General features: G+C 37.5%; 1 protein-coding gene across 9 annotated transcripts in view; it reads left to right on the top strand.

The window, feature by feature from the left end:
* Nucleotides 1-22,016, top strand: part of KIF16B (kinesin family member 16B) — a 141,955-nt gene that overhangs the window by 37,226 nt on the left and 82,713 nt on the right. For all 9 annotated transcript variants that reach the window (XM_075749727.1, XM_075749728.1, XM_075749732.1 and 6 more), the window contains exon 12: nt 398-457. In XM_075749727.1, coding sequence (XP_075605842.1) covers nt 398-457 — 60 coding nt within the window. The remainder of the gene's footprint in view (nt 1-397; nt 458-22,016) is intronic.

Here is a 22,016-nt window from a genome sequence, read left to right on the forward strand (position 1 = left end):
TGGTATTTTAGCCTGAACATGCCTACCTGCGCTGTAGGAAAGGAGCTGTCGTCTTGTTACAGCCGAGGGGTCAATCCGTGGCAGTAGACTTTGTAGGACTGATGAAGCACTTGATGGAATTATTCCATTTCTTTAAAAATGCCTGCCATTATTAAAGTGGCTATCCCTGTCCTTTGTTTCATTTTATAAATAAGAATTTTGTGATTTTTCTTTTTGGGAGAGAGGAATTATAGGTATGGCTATTTATTGCAGGAGCAACAGTGCTCTTCTAGGTGTTTAGGTATTAAAGTTCACAAAGAATTGCACAAATATTTAGAGAGAATACTTCTCTGAGAATATGTTCTCAAGGACTTTAGAAGAAATTTGATTTTTTTCCAATATTTGTTTTGTTTTATAGGTACAAGAACTGACCAAAGAGTGGACAAACAAGTGGAATGAAACTCAAGATATTCTGAAAGTAAGGAAAACAAATTTTCAACTTGGCATTTGAACTAGTCTTAGAGTTTTTCCTTCAAAAAAAGTTCCTGTTCTAAGTCACCATCTTTGGCTTCTTTTAGTAGCACAAATTTTTCTCAGTCTTGTTTTGGCTTATTCCAAAGAATTAGTTTCTGAAAGGTTTTAATAGTAAGTATTCAGCCATGGTGGTATTTTTAAAAAAAGATTTAAAATAATTATTAATAAAACTGAGCACAACTCTCTCTTTTTTTTTTTTTTTTTTTTTCACCGTAGTGACCTCAGTGCAAAACAGTTTATCTCTTGCAAATCTTTAAAATACTGTATGTTTTTATTGAGTTGCAAAGTTAAAGAAAACCTGGGGCAAGCATAGGTGGATCCGTCATCCCCTTGGCATTTGTGTTGTATCAACAAGACCTGTAAATAATCACCTTTTATGTTACACTGGGTAATGTAGCAGGTAGATTTTTGCATTGACCTTCAGATTCATGTTTTGGTCAGAAATGGCTTGTAAACTTGAAAAACAACTTTCAATGGGATTTCTGCAGTTGAATCTCCTCCAGTAGGTCTCCATTAAACCAAACAGATGCATCTGATCTAAGTATGCTCTGGAGTCCCAAGCAGAGGGATTTTTGCAACTGGTTCACATAAGCTGGCTTGTGTTGTGCTCTTTATATGACTCCAGACTGCTTCTGGAGCAGTTAAATCCACACAGTGCTGTCCTGCATTTTGTAGACTTAATACAGTTCTAGGGGGGCAACTTGGTGATTTTTCCATACTGTATTTTTTGTGTGATGTAGACTGAGACTTTTGTGTTCTCTGTATGTGTCTTTGTTTTCCTGCCGTTCAGTTGTACTGGTAGGATTTTATGTTGGCATTTGGCTCCTGATTAAGGTGATAGTCTGAGGTGATATTTTAATGGGCTACTTTGATTCCATACAAGTACACATGCGCACATGCACACACATACAAAGTAATAATTCCTACAATTTCTTTTTCATACCATAGAATAACATTTTTTTTTGCCAAATTTTTAAACTATTCTGTGAAATAAAAAAGTTTGGAAAAAAAGCTTAAACTTTCATGACTTGCTGTATACGCTGAGCAGAAATGTGTTTGGAGTGCAATTCAAGCAAGCATTTAGAAGTAATTTTTTAATCCTCCTTATCACTGATCTGAAACTTGGTTTTTGTAGTTGATTATTTTGCTATGCATTGCTTTTTGATTCCTTTAATTTTTTTTAAGTTCACCACCGTGTCTATTATCTGACTTTGAAATAAGTTGAATGGCTCCATGCTTGAAAAATAAAAATAAAGCACAAATAGCATAGAGAACAGAGCAGGGTTGGTAACTGCCTAGCAGATGGCATGACAGAATGGACTGTTTAATGTCTGTCCAGATACTGAACTGGGAATTACCATTTGCATATTCCTCAGAGATGTTTTGGGTCCAATTTTACATGATTTCTGTGTTTATTTTGTTACTTCGAAGCATCTATATGTACATAGAACTTTATTAATCCTTTCTTTACTCAGATCTGGATGAGGGAGTTGGTTGTCCCATGGAGAATTTGTGAATTTTGGTCAATCGTGAGAGTGAACATGATGTAGCATATGGGAAGTCTTTAAAGCTTAATGTTGGAAATGCACTGATTCTTCCACAGAAATTACAGAATTGTAGGAGGTGTTAACGGAACAGTTCATATAAACAAGGGAAAGCTGCATTTGTTAAATAGCTGAATATAAAAGACTTAAAAACACAGAAGCTGTAATTCTACTCTTTGAGTACGGAGCTTTTGTTAGCTGAATTCATACAGCTTCTGTAGTTTGCAGTTTTACATGCTGATATTTGAGTTCATGAACATAGTTTATATTTCACTTTTGGGTTAAAGTTGATAAAACTTTCTTGGCCCTGAAAATCTGCAGAAGATTTCTTGGTTGTACTGTTTTATTTTACAGCATTTTACTGAAGCTATCCATATTTTTATTCGCTTCTTGTTTAATGATTCCTGAAATCACTGCCAGCATATGAGTGGAAAAGGGCTTTTTGGAAGCTTGCCAGGCTGAGTCGCTGGAAAGAAGGTTTTTAACTATAGAGAGCAGCAGTGTTTCTTGTAATGGACTCCCTATAAGTTCACTACCTTTTTGTTTCATTATTGATGTACCTCCTCTTGCACACAGAGACATTGTTCATTTGTAAAACTAGACTGTCTCGGCACCCTTTGAAAAATGAGACTGTCTTTGTATGTCCACCTGACTGCAGTCATAACTGCAACATTTTCTATGCCATAATCCAGTAATTTTCAGGACATTCTTCATTAAGGTACTTCACATCTGTATTTATGTTTAAAACCTGCATTCCCCCTTGCCTCCCTCTGGGCTTTGCACTCCTAAGATCACAGAATGGTTTGGGTTGGAAGGGACCTTAAAGCTCAGCTAGTTCCAACCCCCCTGCCATGGGCAGGGACACCCTCTACTAGCCCAGGTTGCCCAAAGCCCCATCCAGCCTGGCCTTGAACACTGCCAGGGATGGGGCCTCCACAACCTCTCTGGGCAACCTGCTCCAGTGCCTCACCACCCTCAGAGTGAAGAATTTCTTCCTAATGTCTAATCTAAATCTCCCCTCTTTTAGTTTAAACCCATTACCCCTCATCCTATCACTCTGTGCCCTTGTGAACAGTCCCTCTCCAGCTTTCTTGTGGGCCCCCTTCAGGTACTAGAAGGCTGCAATAAGGTCTCCCCGGAGCCTTCTCTTCTCCAGGCTGAACAATCCCAACTCTCACAGGAGATGTGCTCCAGCCCTCTGATCCCTGGGCTCGCTCCAACAGCTCCATGTCCTTCTTGTACTGAGGACCCCAGAGCTGGAAGCAGTATTCCAGGTGGGGTCTCAGGAGAAAAGATGCCTTTCAGTTCCTGCCCCACAGTGGGCTTGGAGAATTAAAATCCTTTTGCTTTTCAGTCCCTAACACCTTTTGCTCGAAATCTTTTAGGCAGTTGATTTTGAAAATTCATGTAAACAGCTACCTATTACCTATTCATATATGCTTACCAGGTGCAAGTGCACTTGCTAGTAGCTGAATGGGATTTCCTACTCTATTATATGTGGCTATGCATTTTCATACTAGGTTCTGAATATCAGAGTTCATGTGGTTTTGAATTGTTCTCACAGGCTGATGGGAAAAATCTGTTAATGTTTAAATCCAAAATAATTGAAAGGATTTTGTGTAAGCCTTGTAAAATACAGGAAGCTGGATTCACAGGGCATGCTGGGTGTCTTCTACTAGATCAACAGATATTGCTGGAAAAAGTTACCTGCTTCTTACAGAATGCAGTGCTTTCATCAGCCCTGACAAAGAAGTGATGCATACCGTTTTGCAGGGAAGATGTTCCTCAGACTTGTTCACCCTTGCCAGTTATTTTGAACCTTGTTTTAAATTAGACCAGCAACATCTAAATGCTACCTTGAAAATAATTCATAGGGAATGGAAAATACTATCCAGCTAGAAAACACTGAGGAAGAGAGGAGACTGTGTGAAGGCAAGTTTTTGATAAAATGTATTTGCTAGATTAAATTATTTCAGCCGGCACAGTGCCGTGTGTGCAGCTGACACGTGCATCCCAGTATTCTTCCTTATTTCTGCGTATAGCTCTTAGCCCCTTTGACATTTTTCTATGTGGTTCACCCAAACTTATGGCTTTCCATCACAGCGTGCATCTTTAAACTGGGTTTGTTGGACTATCTTGTCTTTAAATGTTGTCAGTTGTGGATTTGGTGCAGAGTCTGTATGACTGGATGCTGTTATCAGCTGTGGACATCTTGTATAATCCTTCACGCATGCTGTTGTCAGGTTGGACGTGTCTTGGACTGGTGATGGTAGTATTGATAGTATGTTCTCTTTCTTTCATGCATCTGGAAGAGAAGCCCTTTTGCAGGGCGACTCTCTGGGTTCCTCTAGAGTCTGAATTACTGTCAACTCACACCTAAAGCCCAAATCCTCCCGTTTCCCTTATGCAAAGATTAGGATATGGTGTACATTGGAGTTTTAAATTTGTGCTACTTCCATGTGAAGTATTCTTGGTGATGTTAATCTGTCTGAAGTGACAAGTGTTATTTCCAATGATAATGTTTGTTTGCCACTTGACACTAACCTCACTAACCAAGTATTAAAATCTGTCCTTTGCCCTTCTTTTTAATGGTAGGGAGGTTTTGCTTAGTGCTTAATGAACTTGATAAATACGTGGAATGATGCTTCAGCATTGGGTAAAATGCTGCATGGAAAAACCAAAGTGATAGCGTTTGATTTGAAGCCCGTAGGCTTTGGCTTATTTCTTCAAATGGCACCAGCTGTAAAAAGAACTGCACTTTACAAAACAGCCCTGCTTTACATTACTTCTCTATTTTCAGGTGTCTTGCAACCTCAGCACTTATTTAACTCTAGGATTTTTGCTTTCATCTCGCTCTCATTGAATCTTTCTGTGGATTTTTTTTTTTTTCCCCCTTCTGTTAATGTTCTTCCATACACATCCCCAAAAAGAAGAGGAGGAGGGAAGAAGAACTGTTTGCTCTTTTCCTTAGTTTAGTCCTTTTTGTATTGTTCTGTTAAAGATCAGTCCTGGGGTCTGTAATTTCTTTGGATGCTTTCTAAGATGTTAGGGTAACCTATCCAACTTTCGATTTTTCTCTTTCTTTGAGGCTTTAATTGGTACAAAACTTCTTTTGATGTGGCTGCTATGTTTGACTGCATGTGTTTGTCATTCTCCCAGAGATCTTTTTCTTTTAGTGGCATCTTATTTTTGTCATCTTTTTGTGCATGTTCCAATTTCTTTCTGTCACCTTTAGCAGCTTTTATATTAATCTTTTAAAAATGTATACTCCTTTATATAATTCTCTGCTGGTTTTTTTTCTTCCCAACTTTCTTTTAAATTTCTCCTTCTGTTTTACTGTTTGTGTAGAAATTGGTTTGGCTTTTAGCTTTTGCTGCCTTTGATGTATGTCATTTGTACTTAGCGTTAAGGTATTTAGATGCAGGGTTGGTTTTTTTTTAGTTTTGTTTTTAGTTTTAAGTAGATTTAGAGTTACTTTTTCTTTCATTATTTTGTTGTTTGATTCTAATCATGTCACTAGCTTTGTGTGGCAGAGCTCAACTGATGCCGAAGGATGCAGAGATCTGTCTTCGCAGAGTCTATTAAAGGACAGGGTCGTCTTTGTGTGTGTCTAATTCTCATGATCAATAGTTTAACTAGTAGCTGCTTCAACTGGCTTTGTCCTGTTGGATTTAGTGACACAGCTTCACTTCCATCAATAATACTAATTCTGCTGTAGTACTTTACCACGTGTTGTGTAAATATGTTATTGAACACTGTTGATTTTATATTTTTCTTTTCAGTGCCCTTTGGTTGAGTACTGGTTAATAGTACATTTTTATGGCTTAACAATGGTTGTTCCTACCTGGGGAAGAAAACTGTTGCTAGTATGTCTATCTTCAAGCATTAGCATGTACCTTTTTTTATATCATGCCTCCTTTTAGGGGGAGATGAGATACTCTTAATTTGCCGTGATGAATACATACAACTACCAAACAGTTATTTTGGTAGACATACTCATCTAAACAGAAGAATTTCCTTTTTTTATGAATCTTGGCTGTACCCAACAAAGACACTAGGAGACCAAAACTCAAAGGTTGCTATTTCTGAGGTGCTGATTAGGGTGGCAGAAACTAATAGATTTTGATTTTAGTCATTTCCTTTCCATGCTGGCTTGTATACCATAGTGAACTCTGTCAAAAGCAGTTTGTTGTGTTCTATATAAATGTTCTATATAAAGTATTAGTCTACATTTATTTGCATTTCCAGATAATTTTTAAACCACAGTTGCTGAATGATATTTATACACCTGTATCTCAGTTCTTCTGCCTGTAAGACTGGGCATACCTCGCCATTTTCCTGTTTTATGCCTTTTTGTTACTTCCTATTAACCTTGACTCGCTTGGCTCCTTTTCCTCTTACTTGTTTTGTGTTTTACCCCAGTACTTTGCCCTTCCAAGAGCATTTGTTTGCTCTGCTGTGTCATGTCTTTGTTTTAACATGCTCAGTCCTCTGGTGAAAAGTGCTCTCAGTTAACACCTGCTACTTTCACCTGAAAGTCTGGTGTCTACTATATCCACTTTTTGCTGGCTGTAGAACAGAGCAGTTGTGCAAGCTCTCGGGTTCCTGACGAACAAACTGTAGAACGTCTTTTAAAAGTACTTACTGCGTCACTAGTAATGATGATAGTTCATTAGTCATGGCATGGGCGTCTTGTCCAAAAACTGTAGTTGTGACACTTCCCCATTCAATGCCTTCAGCAACCAATAAAATCATGTGGGGTTATGCCTATTCCATAGTAAGATTGCTAGAACCTTAAGAACCTAATGCATAATGTAGTTGTCTTAGTTCACTGATCAGTAGCTGCTTTTTAATTTAAATATATATACATTTTATAGGTATAAAATGATGTGATGAACAAAAAACTACAGCTTGATATTTTTAATTATTTGTATTGCTCTGATCATTTTACCATTGGGTAAGTTGGGTATTGGAAAGCTGCGTATTGTGAAGCTTTTACAAAAGACACCAATGTAGGCTTTAATCCTGCCTTTAAAAAGTACCCGTGGCTTTTTGGGACTTCTGGGCCCAGGTCCTAAAATGGTTGGATTTACAGGTTGAATGGGAAAAAAAAAAAAAGTTACAGGAATGGTGTGCATTTATATACAAAATGATATATGCATGATAATTTATTTAAACTGTTCATTTTCAGCTTTGGCATATGTGCCTATTTGTATGTTTGGCAGGAATAACTCTTGTTTCTAAGGATTTTTCACATTTCAGTAAGTGAGTGAATTATTTTCTGTAAAATTGTTGCTGGTTAGACATGTTGGTGTTGCGTTTTGGTTACCAATGTCTGTTGGCTGTGTTTGAAGCATAACTGTACTTTTAACAGGAGACTTAAATCTGTACTTTCATTTGAACAAATTTTTGTTATTTCATAACTTCTTCTATTTGTCATCTGTATTAGACAACAATCATAGCTTGCTTCCAGTTTTTGTTTCCTTTCTACAAGCCATGTCTTCTGCTTGAATTTTTAGGGAAGAGGTTTAAAAATAACTGCAAAATGAAAATAGGATAGCATGTCTATGGACCTGGCGGAAAGAACTCAAGTCAGATGTTACTAGTGAATTCGTTTTCTTTTAGAAAATTTGACAGAATAAGTAGAATAACACCTCTGTTCCTAAGGATGTTTGCTTTTTCAACAATTGTTTACCCTCCAACAATTACGTAATATAGGTACATTTATCGAAGTGAATTTATATGGAAAGGAAAAATGCACATGTGAATTAAATAGTTTCATATTATGCTTAATAGGATTCCCTTCAGCTGGTTTGTGAATGTTGTGCAGAAGACAAGATTCTGAGAAAGTTTTAAAAGTGTTGATGTTAATTATTCTTGTCTACCTAACTCAGAAATCATACAATGAATGATAATAGCTTCTCTCTCTCTTAGAAGCCTGTTTAAATGTGGTTTTGGTTTCTTGCACTAGATGTCACTGCAGATACAAAAATCAGGGTTTTTTTTTTCTGCATGCTTAATTCAGATTTAATTCAGATATTTTAAGGCAAAATGATTTGCAATATCTTGACTTCAATTGCAGTTCGGATCTACTAAAATAAGATTATGAGAATGCCAAAACATTGGTTTAGGAGCAAGTCCTGAAGAACCTGAGTAACTGTTTTGACAGAAGTGCTTCTGAACAACAATTCACAGGTGGGATGCACAGTAGAGTGATTATGTGCATTCAAAATTATTGCAGTTATTTTTCAGTACATTTTTCAACACTCTCTTTCAAATTACTGTGTATCCAGACTGTTTGACAGATTACTTTACTTTAGCTCAAGCCTTTAAAACGTATTTATTTTCTTAACTTTGTTATAGGCCTGATATTTTAGGGATGTAAAAAAACAGTTTCTGGGAGAGAACTGTCATTTATTTGACCAGGTGATATCATTGAGAAAGTGAACGGGCTTTTGGACGTACAGATCTTTCACCAGGGCACTTCTGCTATTTGCGTTCTCTTTTAATGGATCTTGCAGTTGAAAAGCCAGTGGCAATGATATGCAGTTTCTATTTATAACAGTTTCTTTTAACATTTTTCTCTTCATTAATCACTTCTTCTGTAGATTTATAATTGAATTTCAGTACATTAAAATTTAATAAGTTTGGGTTTTTTCCATCTTTTTTTGAGAAAGTTATCTAGCAACAAGGGAATGTTTACTGTTCTCAGTCCTTGGACAGTATTTACCCACAACTCCTGCCTCTTGAGTGATGACAAGTAATATCTAGTTTAGCTCTCGGTTTTATTAGGGTTTGTTTTCTTATACCTGGCCTTGTGCATTACTTATTTCTCGAGTGTAGCAGTTACTGGCAATGGTTGTATTCTATAAAATCATCTATTCTGGTTGTGAGATTTAAAGTTGGGATAAATTGTCGTTACTAAATGTCACATAACTTCTCTCCTCCAAAGCCTCTACACAATGGACTTTTTGTTCTTTGGGGGTTGGTTCAGAAGCTGGGACATGAAAACATAGCATTATATCTCCCCCCTGCCTGCACCCCCCATCCTTTTTTTTTTTTTTTTTCTTTTGGTCATAAGATAAGACTAATGTATTTACATCCCAGGTTCTTCATGCTATTGGCCAGCACACAGATTTCTGCTTTGGAATTAGAGTTTGGACAGAGATCATCCAAACATGATTTGTTTTACCTTAAATAGACATTGTTTTTTCATACTAGATTACTGAACAGATGCCATTATTAAAAGATAGTTATTGCTTTAACTGGTCATCCTCCTTGCTTCAGTCTGGTAGGTATGCCTAGGTCAATGCAGACTAAGAAGAAAGAAAATACGGTAGAGAGAATTTTCTGTAAAAGCAAACAAACAGAAACTTTTTAAAGGGTTAGATGGTTCTCCTGAGATACACGTTACTTTTTCTTCAGGAGAGCAGCTCTCGTTGCTCTTCACTCACCAGTGATTTTTTTCAGTGCTTTGTCCACTCTCAGCATTGGCTTGCTGTTGTCAGAGGAATCAAAAATACTAAATTGGGAACTGGTGCTACTGCTCTACTGTAGCTCTTTTCCTAATAGAAACACTATTGAAAGGGTCCCAGCCACCTGGGGAATGCTGAGAGCAGCAGTCAAAAGTAGATTTCAAAAGAAATAGTGGTCTAATTTCAAGTCTGTCTCTGCCACCTGTGTTCATCTTATTAAGAAACCTCCTTTCTCTCTTGCAGCCTCTTCAGCTGCTTGCGATGCCTCTGCGGTGGTCTGACCACTCTTAACTTTCAGTTTCTGCTAGAAGGTTGCAATCAAGAGATGCCTAATGCTACTGATTGTTTTTTTTATTTCAGTTTTAAACCATTTTTCCCACTTGAAACCACCTGGACCATCAGAGAAGCGCGGTCAGGGGCCGTCGTTTCTGAGCTCACCAGCCACGGATTAAGGCAGGGTTGAATAGTTTGGTTGATCCAGGCTGTGCATTCCAAAAGAGGCCCTCCGGTTTCTAGGAATAACCGTACTCCCAAGTATTTCGCTGCTGTCCTCCTTACAACAGGGGCCCTGCATTTGTAGATTATCCAGGCCGTGGTTAGCTTTAATCCATCCCTAGGGCTTGTAGGTGGTTTTCAAATGAGAAGGGAGTCAGAGAGACCGAGTTGCTTTTGAAATCCTTTCTACAGCTCAGATGCCACTTGTTCAACAATTCCTCCTGGGCTTTTGGTCTGCTTTTCTATTAATTTTCTTGTGGCAGGAAGGGGAGCTAAATTGAAAGCAGTGGAAGGTCCTGATTTAGCCTGTAGAAAAAAGAAGAAATATACCCTGAAAGGTGTTTCTTCTAAAGGATCAGCAGAGAAGTAGTGAGAACGAGAAAAGACAGAATGTAAATTCCTCATTGGACTTGGTTATGGGAGGGTAAAGAAGCATTCTGACTTTTTAGATGAAAACCGGAAATTTATCTTGAGTCCCTCACAAAGAAACTGTTTCTAATGGCAATGTGTATTGGGTATGAAATACTACAGCCATTTTATTCTGCTAGTGTTTTCAGCAGTGTATTTAGGAGTTTATTACTGCATGATTCTGATAGCTTTGAGTACACGGTACTGTTGTGCACCTGGCTTAACGTCTTAATTGGCAACTGAGCGTAGCCTTGATTCATACAGCCATACTGCGGTAGAAGGGCTGCTGGAGTGATGGGCTTTTTCTTTGTTCTTCCTGACTACAGAGATGATATTTTTAATGAAGTCCACTAGGACATGTCTTAAACACAGATGGCAGCACAAATCTACCACTGTTGCAATCGGGCTGTATTCCTGAACAAAGGGAAGGGCAGGTCCAGTTTTTGACTGCCATGTGTCTCCTCAGGTTCGTTCACTCTGTACCTCAGTAGCTGGGCTGTGAGGGACAAGAATGTGCTGGCAACCAAGCCCATGCACCTTCCTCTGCAAAAGACTTTTGCTATTGTGTTGCTGGTCCTGAAGTCTGTATTTTTTGGTAGTTGTTGATGACTAGTATGCATAGTTCTACTCCTTTCTTCAGTTTCTTTCGATAACAAGGGCTATATATTGGCCCTGAGGAAGGGACTAATATATTTAAAGTAATCTATTTAGATTCATCTCTACAGAAGTAGAGATGAATTTCTCGGTAAATAATGAACAAAACAGAACTCTAGATAAGTGAAACACTTCTTAATTCTCCCATCCCCCAAGAAACACACAAAAACCGAAATAGCTTTTAAAATGAATAAATGTATTAGCTATGAGACTAGATTTTTTTCCTCTACAATTCCATGACTCATTCATCATCCAGCTTTAGCAACAAATGAGGTAGGAGTCCTGTAGATAATAGTATAGTTCAGTGCAATCTCTTGATTCATTCCCAGAGTACAGTCTATGGAATGAATTATTCACAGGTCCTGTAGAAAATATATGATCGTGTAATTAAAGACTGTATTGTAATGCGTATGGGAGAAGAGGATGAATTAAGATAGCCTATTTCTTTCTCTTCCAGTCAGGCCCTTTCCCCCTTTGAGATACCAGCATGAAGAATACCGAGGGCAGAGTTGCTGTCTCTTAGCTGGAAGGTATAGTACCTCCTGCTAGGAAGGATCACTAGTGAGAGGAAGAGTCTTGTTCTCTGCCCCGAATGTCAACGCTGTGATATGTAGACTTATTTTTCCTTAGAGACTAATGTATGCTCAGTGTGGTCACACATAGGAGGCTGTGAGAGGTGAAGACTGCTCCACTTGAGACATAGCAGAATGTTCTGTGCACCTCATTTTTTGAAATAGAAGAATAGTTTTTCCTTAAACCCAAGCTAGTGGAGGCAGAAACCAGCCTACAGCAGATGCTCCAGCATGGAAATTGGCAGCTTTGATGGTTTAAGTTTTATAAGCCGCTGGAAAATAGGATTTTACAGGCTAGTGTCCAGGAAGCTTGAGCAGCCAAACAGGCACCTCTGCTTACAATTAGCCAAATCCTACGGTTCTATTCAGGGAATCTTTCTCAGATGTCAGTAGTAATTTTGTGTGTACAAGGTCTAAAGTGTCAAGGAGCAGGCGTTTCAACTTGTTAAGTTTGTCCTTGTAATTCCAGGAATGAAGGCCAAATTTCCTGAAAAATGACTTCCAATCGGCCAAGGTTTCTGATGGAAATCCTTGCAGCACATTAAGTGTAGTGGTGATTTGGGGTGCCACCGCAATCATAGGGTTTCTGTGTATTAGTAGACAGCTGCATGTCAGCAGTGAGCACGTGGCAACTGATTCCGAGGGGGAAAGAGAAATAATGAAAAAAGGAAAAGGTAAGCTGACCTTATAAGACGAAGAACTGCTCCTGTAATTCCCTTGCTCTTTAAAGGAATAGCATCAGAATCTTCCATTATTTTAGCTTCACTATCTTAGCAGTTGCTCATTCAAGCAGTTCTGCATCTGCCTTTTTAATTGACGTTCATTTCAGACAGCTATCAATGCCTGTGTGGGCTGCTGCTGGAGCACCTGCACTTTCACAGTCAGCCGTTCACAAAAAACTACAGTTTTCTGATCTTGGGTGTTGCAGACTCTTCAATGGCTTTTCTTGATTGATGAGGGTGGTGTGGTCTAATGCTCTAGGAGATGGGGAAAAAAATCTGATTAGGAAGTTTCTCCTCAGTTGTGATTTTCGTTGTGGCTTTGGGTAGTAGAAGTTTCTTTGTCTCGGAAGACTGAAGTGTCTTAATTGTACTAAACTTTTTGTTTTAATTGTGCTGAAACTGACTCTGGCAGCCAGCAGGAGGGTGTTATTTCTTTGTCCCGTTGACTAGAAGGAGAAGACATAGTAGGAGTTTGTGCCTTATCTAACATACATGTGCACAATAATTGATGATTATACAAGTAATGTTCATAATTGATTATAGAAGTAATTAATTTGTTTCTTATAAAGAAAGAGCATATTTTTAATTTTCAAAAGCATTTTATTCACGTCCTAGGATAGTACAACATGTAGCTTTGACATGTCCACAGGTTATAAAACATACACCTCCTCAATGATGGCATGTTCCATATTTCCTCCTCTTCCCCTTGCCTCCTGAATAGCACCTACTACTTTTGTGGCAGGTGATTCAAAATTTATTTTGTTATTACAGAAACCATACCTCTGTCAAGCTGAACTTAGTAAAGCATAGGGCAGAAATTTGATGTTGTATATGCAGCCTTATAGAATATAAAACCCTGCTTGTTTAACAGATACCCGCTAAGGAGAAGAGCAGCTTTACTGATACACAACAGAACAAACCAGCTTTCCCTAGTTAATGTGTAGGCTGTCACTTTAATGGGAATCTCAAATATTTCAAAGTTGTTTTCTTGAACAGATTTTTTTTTTTTTTTACCCTGGAATTGTCTTGTCAATCACAATTAGACACAATCGAATTTCTTTCAGCTGCTGCTCAGTGTTTTGTCTTGGCTGATCTCTTTTGTGATAAGTATTTTGTAAGGGAGCCAGCCTACAGAGCAAGAAAGGTGTCCATGTAACCAGTTCCCATCCAAAACATAACAAGTTAAAGACTCAGCTCTGTTTCTCACTTCATCGTTTCAAGAATTATTACTAGTAAGCCCAAACCAGATTTCACAATCTTTTGATACTCTTTTTTTCTTCTCTCCTACCTTTTGTTCCTCCCATCCATAGAGTCATGTTGACAGTAAATGTTTTCTCATGCTTTGCAGCAGAAGCTCCTTGCTCCTCTTTTAGTTCTTAGAGTAATATTATGCTTTGAGAAATCTTTTTACATTCCAAACCATCATATCAATATCTTTCCTAATGCTGGCACTTCTAATGTTTTCTGGCGTACATTTCCAATATTTCCTAATATTGGCAGGGTGACTATGTATATGCTAGTTGTCTGGAAAATTGTTGATGAAATGTCTGCCTGTCTTCCAGGAGGCAATGCAGCGTTCAGAAGTGAGGAGCGGGTCTGTTCCATCTCTTCAGCATGTAGTCTGGATAGTTTAACCCATCAACACAAATGTGAAAAGCTCTGTGAACATATACGTGTTGTTTCCAAATCATTTTTCTGGTGCTATTATGGTAGGTTTTTCCAGTTGGTCCATAGCAAGATTGCTTTATTATGCAGAATATTTTTTTCTGGTACACTTATATATTTTCCCCTCTGACTATGAGGATGTTATTGAGACATATAGTATAGAGAATACTCAGCCCTGACAATCTAATAAAACTTAATAACCTTCTCTTTCCACTCCAGTCTTCCCAGAAGGAAATCAAAAATCTTGTCAGCAGTGATTGACTCATCCAATAGAGTCTTGTTAAAGAGAGTGCAGGTTCAGATTTATTTGTTGGAGAGTAATGTGCTAGTGTTTCAGGTTGTCCCTGGTTTAGGTACTGAAACATCAGTTAGCGCTTGGAAGTATTTTAGTGCCTAATTTCCATTTGTTTCATTTGGATGTGGTTGCATGAATACTTTAAAAATACAGACAGAATGCTATGAGGTAGTTATTTATTTATTTTTCCTCAATACAACTTCCTTCTGTGTGAAAGAAGTCTCATTGTTTTGCAGGAACTTTTTCAGCAAAAGATTTGCAATTTCGGGCAGCTTCTGACCTAGTAATAGTTCATCTATGAATATCACCATTTCTACATCTGGAGTTTTTACTCTTAGGTAAATCCAGAAGACTTAATTAAGACCAACTAATCCACAATAGACCAGTTAAGGACTTACTCATCTTCAAAATGTTAACTTCTGTAGAGCTTTTTGTTAAATACTTACATTTAATTTCTTTAAAAGTCTGGTTTGCAGCATCTGGACAAACTTGCTGAAGGATTTGTTCTGAATGTGTTTTATTAAATTCTTGGGTTTTTTGTATGGAACACTTCTGTTAAAAAGTCTCTTCTTGCATGAGCATGCCTCCAAATCTTTGATTGTCAAAGGTTGGAAGTTTATTGTTGTTTTCAACTGTTTTTCATTTCCCCTTGTGTTCTCATTTTGTGGCTGTCTTCCACACACGAGAGAACAAATCTGGATATGGGTTACACTGCAAAACAAAGAACAGTGTGTGAACTTCTTACAGTTTGTAACAGTCCAAAGGTGCTCAGACCTTAATTACATGAAGCAGCAGTCTGATGCTGTAAGGACTGAAATTGGTTTATTACTTGCCCTTAGAAGCTTCTCACCATCCTCCTTCATTTCCATTCCAGAGCTCAAGCTGCGATATCAGACTTCTAAGTTTGAGTGGATAGTGGCACGGTCAGCACGAGGGTTTGACAAGGTGTTGGGAGGCCAAGATGGGTGCTGACACGACTCGAGAAAATATCATATTTAAATCTTCAGAAAAAGCAATGATGGGTCTCTCCTGTTTTTTCAGCTGAATGTGGGGATGTTTGTTTTGAAGAAGAATTTCTGGTCAGGGGAAACAATTCAAAATCACGTACCCTAATCATCATGGGAAGCTTGATTGCTCTAAGGAACGAGATAAGCTGTCCAGAAGCTTTTAAAAACAACCAGGATACCTAATTGTGGGTTATGTTTTGCATGAAGGAATGACTTGTCCTTAGTTGTTTCGTTTTTTTCCAGTGGGATCCACCTGTCATTTGTGCTTCTGTGGCTTCTGTGGTGACAGCTTTTTAATGGGAACTCCGAGAAAAAAACGAGTTTGGAATATTGATATGGCAATTGCTCTGCAATATTCATCTGTTTACTGATTACATGCTGCAGGGACACTCTGAATTTTGGGCAAAACAATAAATCTTATATTCAGGCAGAGTGACTATCACATTACCAAGAACTACCTGTGTTAAAGAAAAGGAGCATATAGTTTCGGTTTTCTGGTGTTCATATGAGTAGTTAATTGGCCCCTATAGGAAAGCACAGATCCATTTGTCTTTTTGGTTACATGTACCAACTTACTTAATGTTTGCAAGGAAAGCTTTTTTCATTGAGAAATACAACTGATAATGTGGCAAATACGAAGTCACACTTTTGGGCAGCTGAGATGTAGATGTTTAAAATGCCCAGCTGAATTTCAGTAATCCCTCTGGCACTTAACTCTATTTACACAGTCTTTAATTACGTGATCACGTCGTGGTCTCTCGTTATTTCTTTCTCTGGTTTCAGTTAGTGGAGATAGCTGCAAAATCCAGCGTGGAGTGAAGGAGACTGTGGTCTGATGGACCTTGCTTGGTTTCAAAGTTAGGGTCACATATAGGGAGCGTAGCAGAAAGGCAAAGGAGGATTTTTAAGGTTAAAGATTCCTTTAACCCAGGGAAATTGTATCTTCTTGTATCCCTAACCCAGGGAAATCTGAGAGGGTTTCTTCCTGAGGAATTTTCCTTTGGCCATTTTCCTTTAAAGTCGCCAGTCTCTTAAATTCAGCTAATCAATTTAGGTCTTAAGACACTCATTAAGACACTTAATTGAAATATGCCTGGGAGAGAATTTGGTTATATTTGGGTTTATGTTTAAATCTCTGTTGTTTTGTCCAAGTATAAGGTGCTTTAGATAGGAAATCTAAAAGTTTTCTCTGTTTTTAAAGTAACATATTTAAATGTTTAATGCCGTATATTGCTTTTGGTAAAGCAATATTGAAGTTTGTCTTGAACTGAACAAGTAGTATTCAGAGGTTGTAAGCTTTTGTTTGCCAGTCATCTTTTTGGTCTTAATCCACTTGTCAACGGGTTTTCATTGTACCTGTTAAATTCAAGCTGACTTCAATGCCACATAGTCCTGGTTGGCAACATTTTAAAAAGATATTTTTAATCTGCTCCTGACGGTTTGTGTTAATGAAGTATCCAAATGACTATTTCAAACACCTAACCGTCGTCTTATTGAAATAGTTAAAGTTAGACCCATTATGAGGTCTTATTTAACTTCTGCAAATAGGAAACTCTTAGTGTCTTGGCTGCCTCAAAGGCTTAGGATTGAAAGAGTGGATTTGCCCTCTGTCTGTTGTGGTTGGTGATATTTACTTGCCAGTATTATGTGTCATTGAAAAATGCTACACTGTGCTCCGTATCAGTCAATTAATCTTTTATTTTGAGTTCATTTACATAGTGGGATGAATTACCTCCACTAGATCTATAATTTTGAGGTGTATTAGTAGCAGGAGGCGCTGACAATTCAGGTGAGACGCAAGGCTGCCATGATATGCAGCATTTGTGCACTAATGTTTTCAAATCTCAGTAGGGTTATAAAAATAACGTAAAGCTTTGTCACTGGAGGAAAAAAAACTTGCCTCGTCTTTTACAGTATGTAAATATAACAAATTTCTTACCTCCTTTGGTGAACACGACTTACTCTTTTACTATTTTGTATTAGCTGGCAAAAAGTAGTGCCCTGGAGGTTTTTCTGAGAGTGTAAAAAAGATGACAGCTATCCAAGTTAGGGTTCAAATCAATCAGCAAAGTGCAAAGCACAGCCATTGCTTCTTGAGGTTTGGGGAGATTGCGTTTTCTCCCAAAATATACAGCAAGTTTGCATCTTTAAAAGAAGTGTTGTTTTCTGTTAGTAGTTGGCAAGGCTGTGCTAAGTTACTCTCATTGGCTAAATAGGCCCTAAATTTAAAAAAAAAATCCTCAAATCTGGCAAAACTGCAGTCTGCTGAGAATGCCATGATATACTGCAGTCTAGATTACATAGACTGCAAGAGTTTCCCTCCCTTCCATTTTTTTTTCCCATTCAGTTTTAGCTGAATTTATAAAAAATGTGATGGGAACTTTACACTTTTTTTTTTTTTTTCTTCCCATTAGATAAAATATTTCTTCTGGCCTTGGTGTTAGGGACTGATGCCATATTATAGATTTCACAGTATGGATTGCTTTTATTTAATTAATTTTTAAAGGAGACTTCCCTTTGATACATGTTTCTCGTGAGTATATTTTGAGGATTATACTCTTGTCATTTTGTCCTTTAATCTTGTTTGGCATCTATGCATGTGATTCATTATTGTTTCTAATTAAAATTGAGGGCCTTCTATTACAATCACAGTTCAAGCATGTGGCATCCCCTTATGCTGTTCTTTAAAACAGAATACTATATTGGGGCAGTGCAGATTTGAATGACTCGTTCGTTTTTATTTCATTGTTAAAATTGTGAAATAAACTGTAGCTTCATTAAATATGATAAAGGGAATGGGCATTTCCTGTGTCTCCTCCTGCCTTTCTATCGTTGTACTGTAAATGCTGCAATTGAAAGCATTCGAGTCAATTGATAATATACTATGTATATGTATACAGTTTTTATTTATATGTACATATATGTCTCTCCTATACTGTTAATGATAGAATTTGAGTTTGTTTTTAGATAGGGTTTATTTCACTGGACTTTGAATTAAGGGAAAGTGTATAGTTGTTAAGGAAAGTTTAGTTTCCCCTCCTGAGTTTACCAGCTTTACAGAAGAGGAGCGTGAACAATCCTAGTCGCTTCATGACGTACAACCAGTTGCTAATGCCATTCGTGCCAGCTTAAAGCACCAATTATTTTATGCCTTGGGTACACAAAGTCAAACTGATATTTTTTAAAGGACGCTTTATTCTGTCTTTTTGTAGCATCCTCAAATGTATGCCTTGAGATCAAAGGGAATATATTTTTTTTGTGATTTCTGACCTTTTAATAGTCCTTTAATTTGCATTAAAAACTTCACGTAAGTGACAACTCATATTTGCTGCCCCTGACCTAGTAAAACCTAGCACATTATTTCTGGGGAAGAAAGTAAGGTGATTATACCTGTGTCAATTACCAGAAAAGTCATTATAAACTCCCTTCTCAAAATGAAATGAAAGAAAAATAGTCTGCTAAAATACTACCTAGCGGAACTAAACATTTAAAGCTAAATGCAAATGTTAAATTCAGAACTGCTACTCTGACCTACGTTCATTATGCTGAAGTAAATTGTGGAGGGACTCAAAACCTTGACTAATATTGCCTCCTGAATGGCTTATGTTTGCTGGAGTAGTGAGGAGACTTTAATTTTAAGGAATGCTTTTCTTGTGAAGACTTTTTTAAAGTAGTATATTTATTTTTGCCATATATGTCATTCAAAAATTGGAACAATCATAACTACCTTCTTCCCTGTAAATCTGCTGGGTTTTTTTAATAGTCATTTCCTATTTAATTGATATTTATAATGTTGTCTGTAGTCTGTGATCACTTGTAGAGCTAGCCTGCCCAGGTTAGTCTGCTCAGTATGTGCTGGATCTGGTTCTCTCCGTCGGTGATCCCTGCTGGAAACAGCTGTAGGACAGGGTCTTATCTCTGTGGATGTCGGTAAAGCATTTGACCCCGAGACACACAGGAAACTGTTTCCTTATTTAGGTAGTATGGAGATTAGAATTGAAATAAAATAAAAGTGGTTACACAGAGGGTGTGATAGAAGTGGTGGTACTGGGAGGGGAGGGAAGTTGGTAGCAGTGGGGTTTTTTGGGGGGTTTTGGGGGGGGGGGTTGAGGGAGGAGGTGGTATTGAAACTAATGTTTGGGCTTGATCATGTTTAACAATTCCTTTAGGTGTGTTAACTGGTGAAGTTTGCTGCTATTAAAGCTGGGAGACATAATTTGTCTAGCAGAGCATCTCACAGAGGACGGGATGACTCTAAGGATTAGAATAATGGAAGGGTGATTGATGGTAAATAGTTTGCAGTGCAAAAGCATTGGGACTAATAAGATTTTAATGCACCACGGAAGGGGAGGAGGATGGCATGACACTTTACTGTCATGAGATAGTATGCCTGCATGAAAGACAAATTAAATCTTGGAAGGATCAGATAGATATTTTTGTTGTTGCTGTTTTGTTTTGTTTTGTTGGTTTTTTTTTTGGTGTGTGTGCAGTGATTGGAAAACAGGGGTGCATGATGCTGGCAAAATTGCATATACACTAGGAACATGACATGTAAGTCATCAAGGTTAAGGAAGATGGGCTCGAGAGACGATGGGTTAAACACCAGAGTATGGCAAACCCAGTCATATGAAAGGAGATTCTTGGAGTTTGGCATAGTATAACTGCAATAATGGGATATGATTGCTGTCAGTAACTGTATCAATTAATAAATACTGGAGAAAGAAAATAATTATTTCAGCTGAATGTCAGTAGTGATGCAAAATACACGACTATGAACTGATTATTACTAAGTTCACATCAAATATTTGAAAAAAGTTTACCTCATATAGTAGATGAGAGCCTGAGTGTAATCTATAAAAGGATTTATTACGGTATTTAGGAGCTGCACTTCGTAACATAGAAGGTCACTTTCATTTCTTTCTCATCAGGCAGGAGAAACATTGCTGGTGTTTTAAGCAGAGGTCAAATTCCTGAAATTTTGCTTAAATTACAGGACTAATTGAGCAAAATTTCTTGTGTTTTGTAGGGCTTACTGGCAACTTTACTAAATTTTTAGTATGCTTCTTAATATTGTGAGTACAACTTCAATAGTTGGCTGTGCCTTCTTTATAAATAGAATAATTAGCATGCAATGCAGTTGAAAATTCAGAGTAGTCCATCTGTTTATGTAGCACTTTTCTTTCAGAAGAATTATAGCCAGAATTATTCAGATAACTTCTGTAAATAGAAACAGAAGTCTGTCTGCAGTGTATTCCTCTTCAATCCTGTTCTTTTTAATCCATTAAAAACCTCTCGAAACATTAGGACTGTACCATCCGAATAATAGGAATAAGCTTTGAGTGGAAAGTTTGTATTGAGAAGGAAAAAAGAAATAATGTAGGGATGGAACTGGGCCATGGTCTACAGCTGTTTTCTACAAGGGTGGTGATCTTGTTGCATTGTTGAGTTTGCAAGACTGGCTTTTGTAAGAGCTCTTATGTAGGCTTTTGATTCAGTAACAGGTTGCTGTTTTTGCAAGCATTTGCTCAAACATCAAAGAACACGCAATAGAAATGGTTCCCGAGTTTTCCGTCAGACTTGAGGCTTTAGCAATTACACAAATCATGCAGAATTGCTTGCGAGTTGAAGTCCAAGATCAAAGTTAGAGAGGAGTTTTCAAGAAGGACAGTTATTGTTTATTAATGCCATATGGAATTTAATATATTTGCAAACAACATTTTTAAAGCTTGCATAAGAAGGGAATTGCATGCTGCTGCTTTGGATAAGTAGGCAAAATATTCCCTTGTTTAAAAAGAAAAAGAAGGGGGGGCGGGAAACACAATGATAAACAGTATTTTTTCATTTGCATTGAAAGCTTTCACATTTCATAAAAGTATTTGATTAACGTAGATAAATGCATAAATGTACCACTGTATGGAGGTTGATATAGGAATAATAAAAGCATCACATATGCCAGTGAGGTATCTGGGAAATTTTGTAACGCTAAAGACTAATTTGACTTCTGTGGAATACACAGATGATGCAGACAATAATAAGATAATATTTTGTTGATCTGAGTTGCTGATTATTGGATAATTCAGTTTGGGTGTCAAAGCAATATATTAATATGGAAGATCACAGAATAATTTAGCTTGTGTACTTCAATTGTTTGATGGAAGCTCTAGTAATTTATTCAGCTAAACTGTTCCTAGGTTTTGTTCTATAAAAGCTCACTGATCTATAATCTAGCTTGTTTGGCTTTATAATGTGATGACAACCTGCAGCTAAATGCAGAGAGGATTTACAGGTTAACGAAGTTTAAGTGAAAAATTGTTTGTGCTGGTAAATTGGAGTTTGGATTCTTTAGTCATCGGGATTGTGAGTTGATCTACACCGGTTTTTACTATCTAATGCAAATTAAATGTCATTTTTCTTTGCTTAATAAGACATGCAGTGCATGTTACAAAAATGGAAAGCTATGAATGTAGGTAACACTGGTAGCATTGCTGCACTTTGATGCAAAAAATCAGAAAGCTACACATTATTAAAGGGGATATGATCTGAATAAAAATGCAGTGGTTATAGAGTTGTTGCGCTAGACCTTGTCAAAACTAAGAAGAGAAAAGGCTAGGTAAAAATAGATGACAAAAATACACCCCCACCCCCCCCGAGAATTTTTCATCTTCC

Source organism: Balearica regulorum, chromosome 3 (assembly GCF_011004875.1).
Source record: "Balearica regulorum gibbericeps isolate bBalReg1 chromosome 3, bBalReg1.pri, whole genome shotgun sequence".
Classification (NCBI taxonomy): Eukaryota; Metazoa; Chordata; class Aves; order Gruiformes; family Gruidae; genus Balearica; species Balearica regulorum.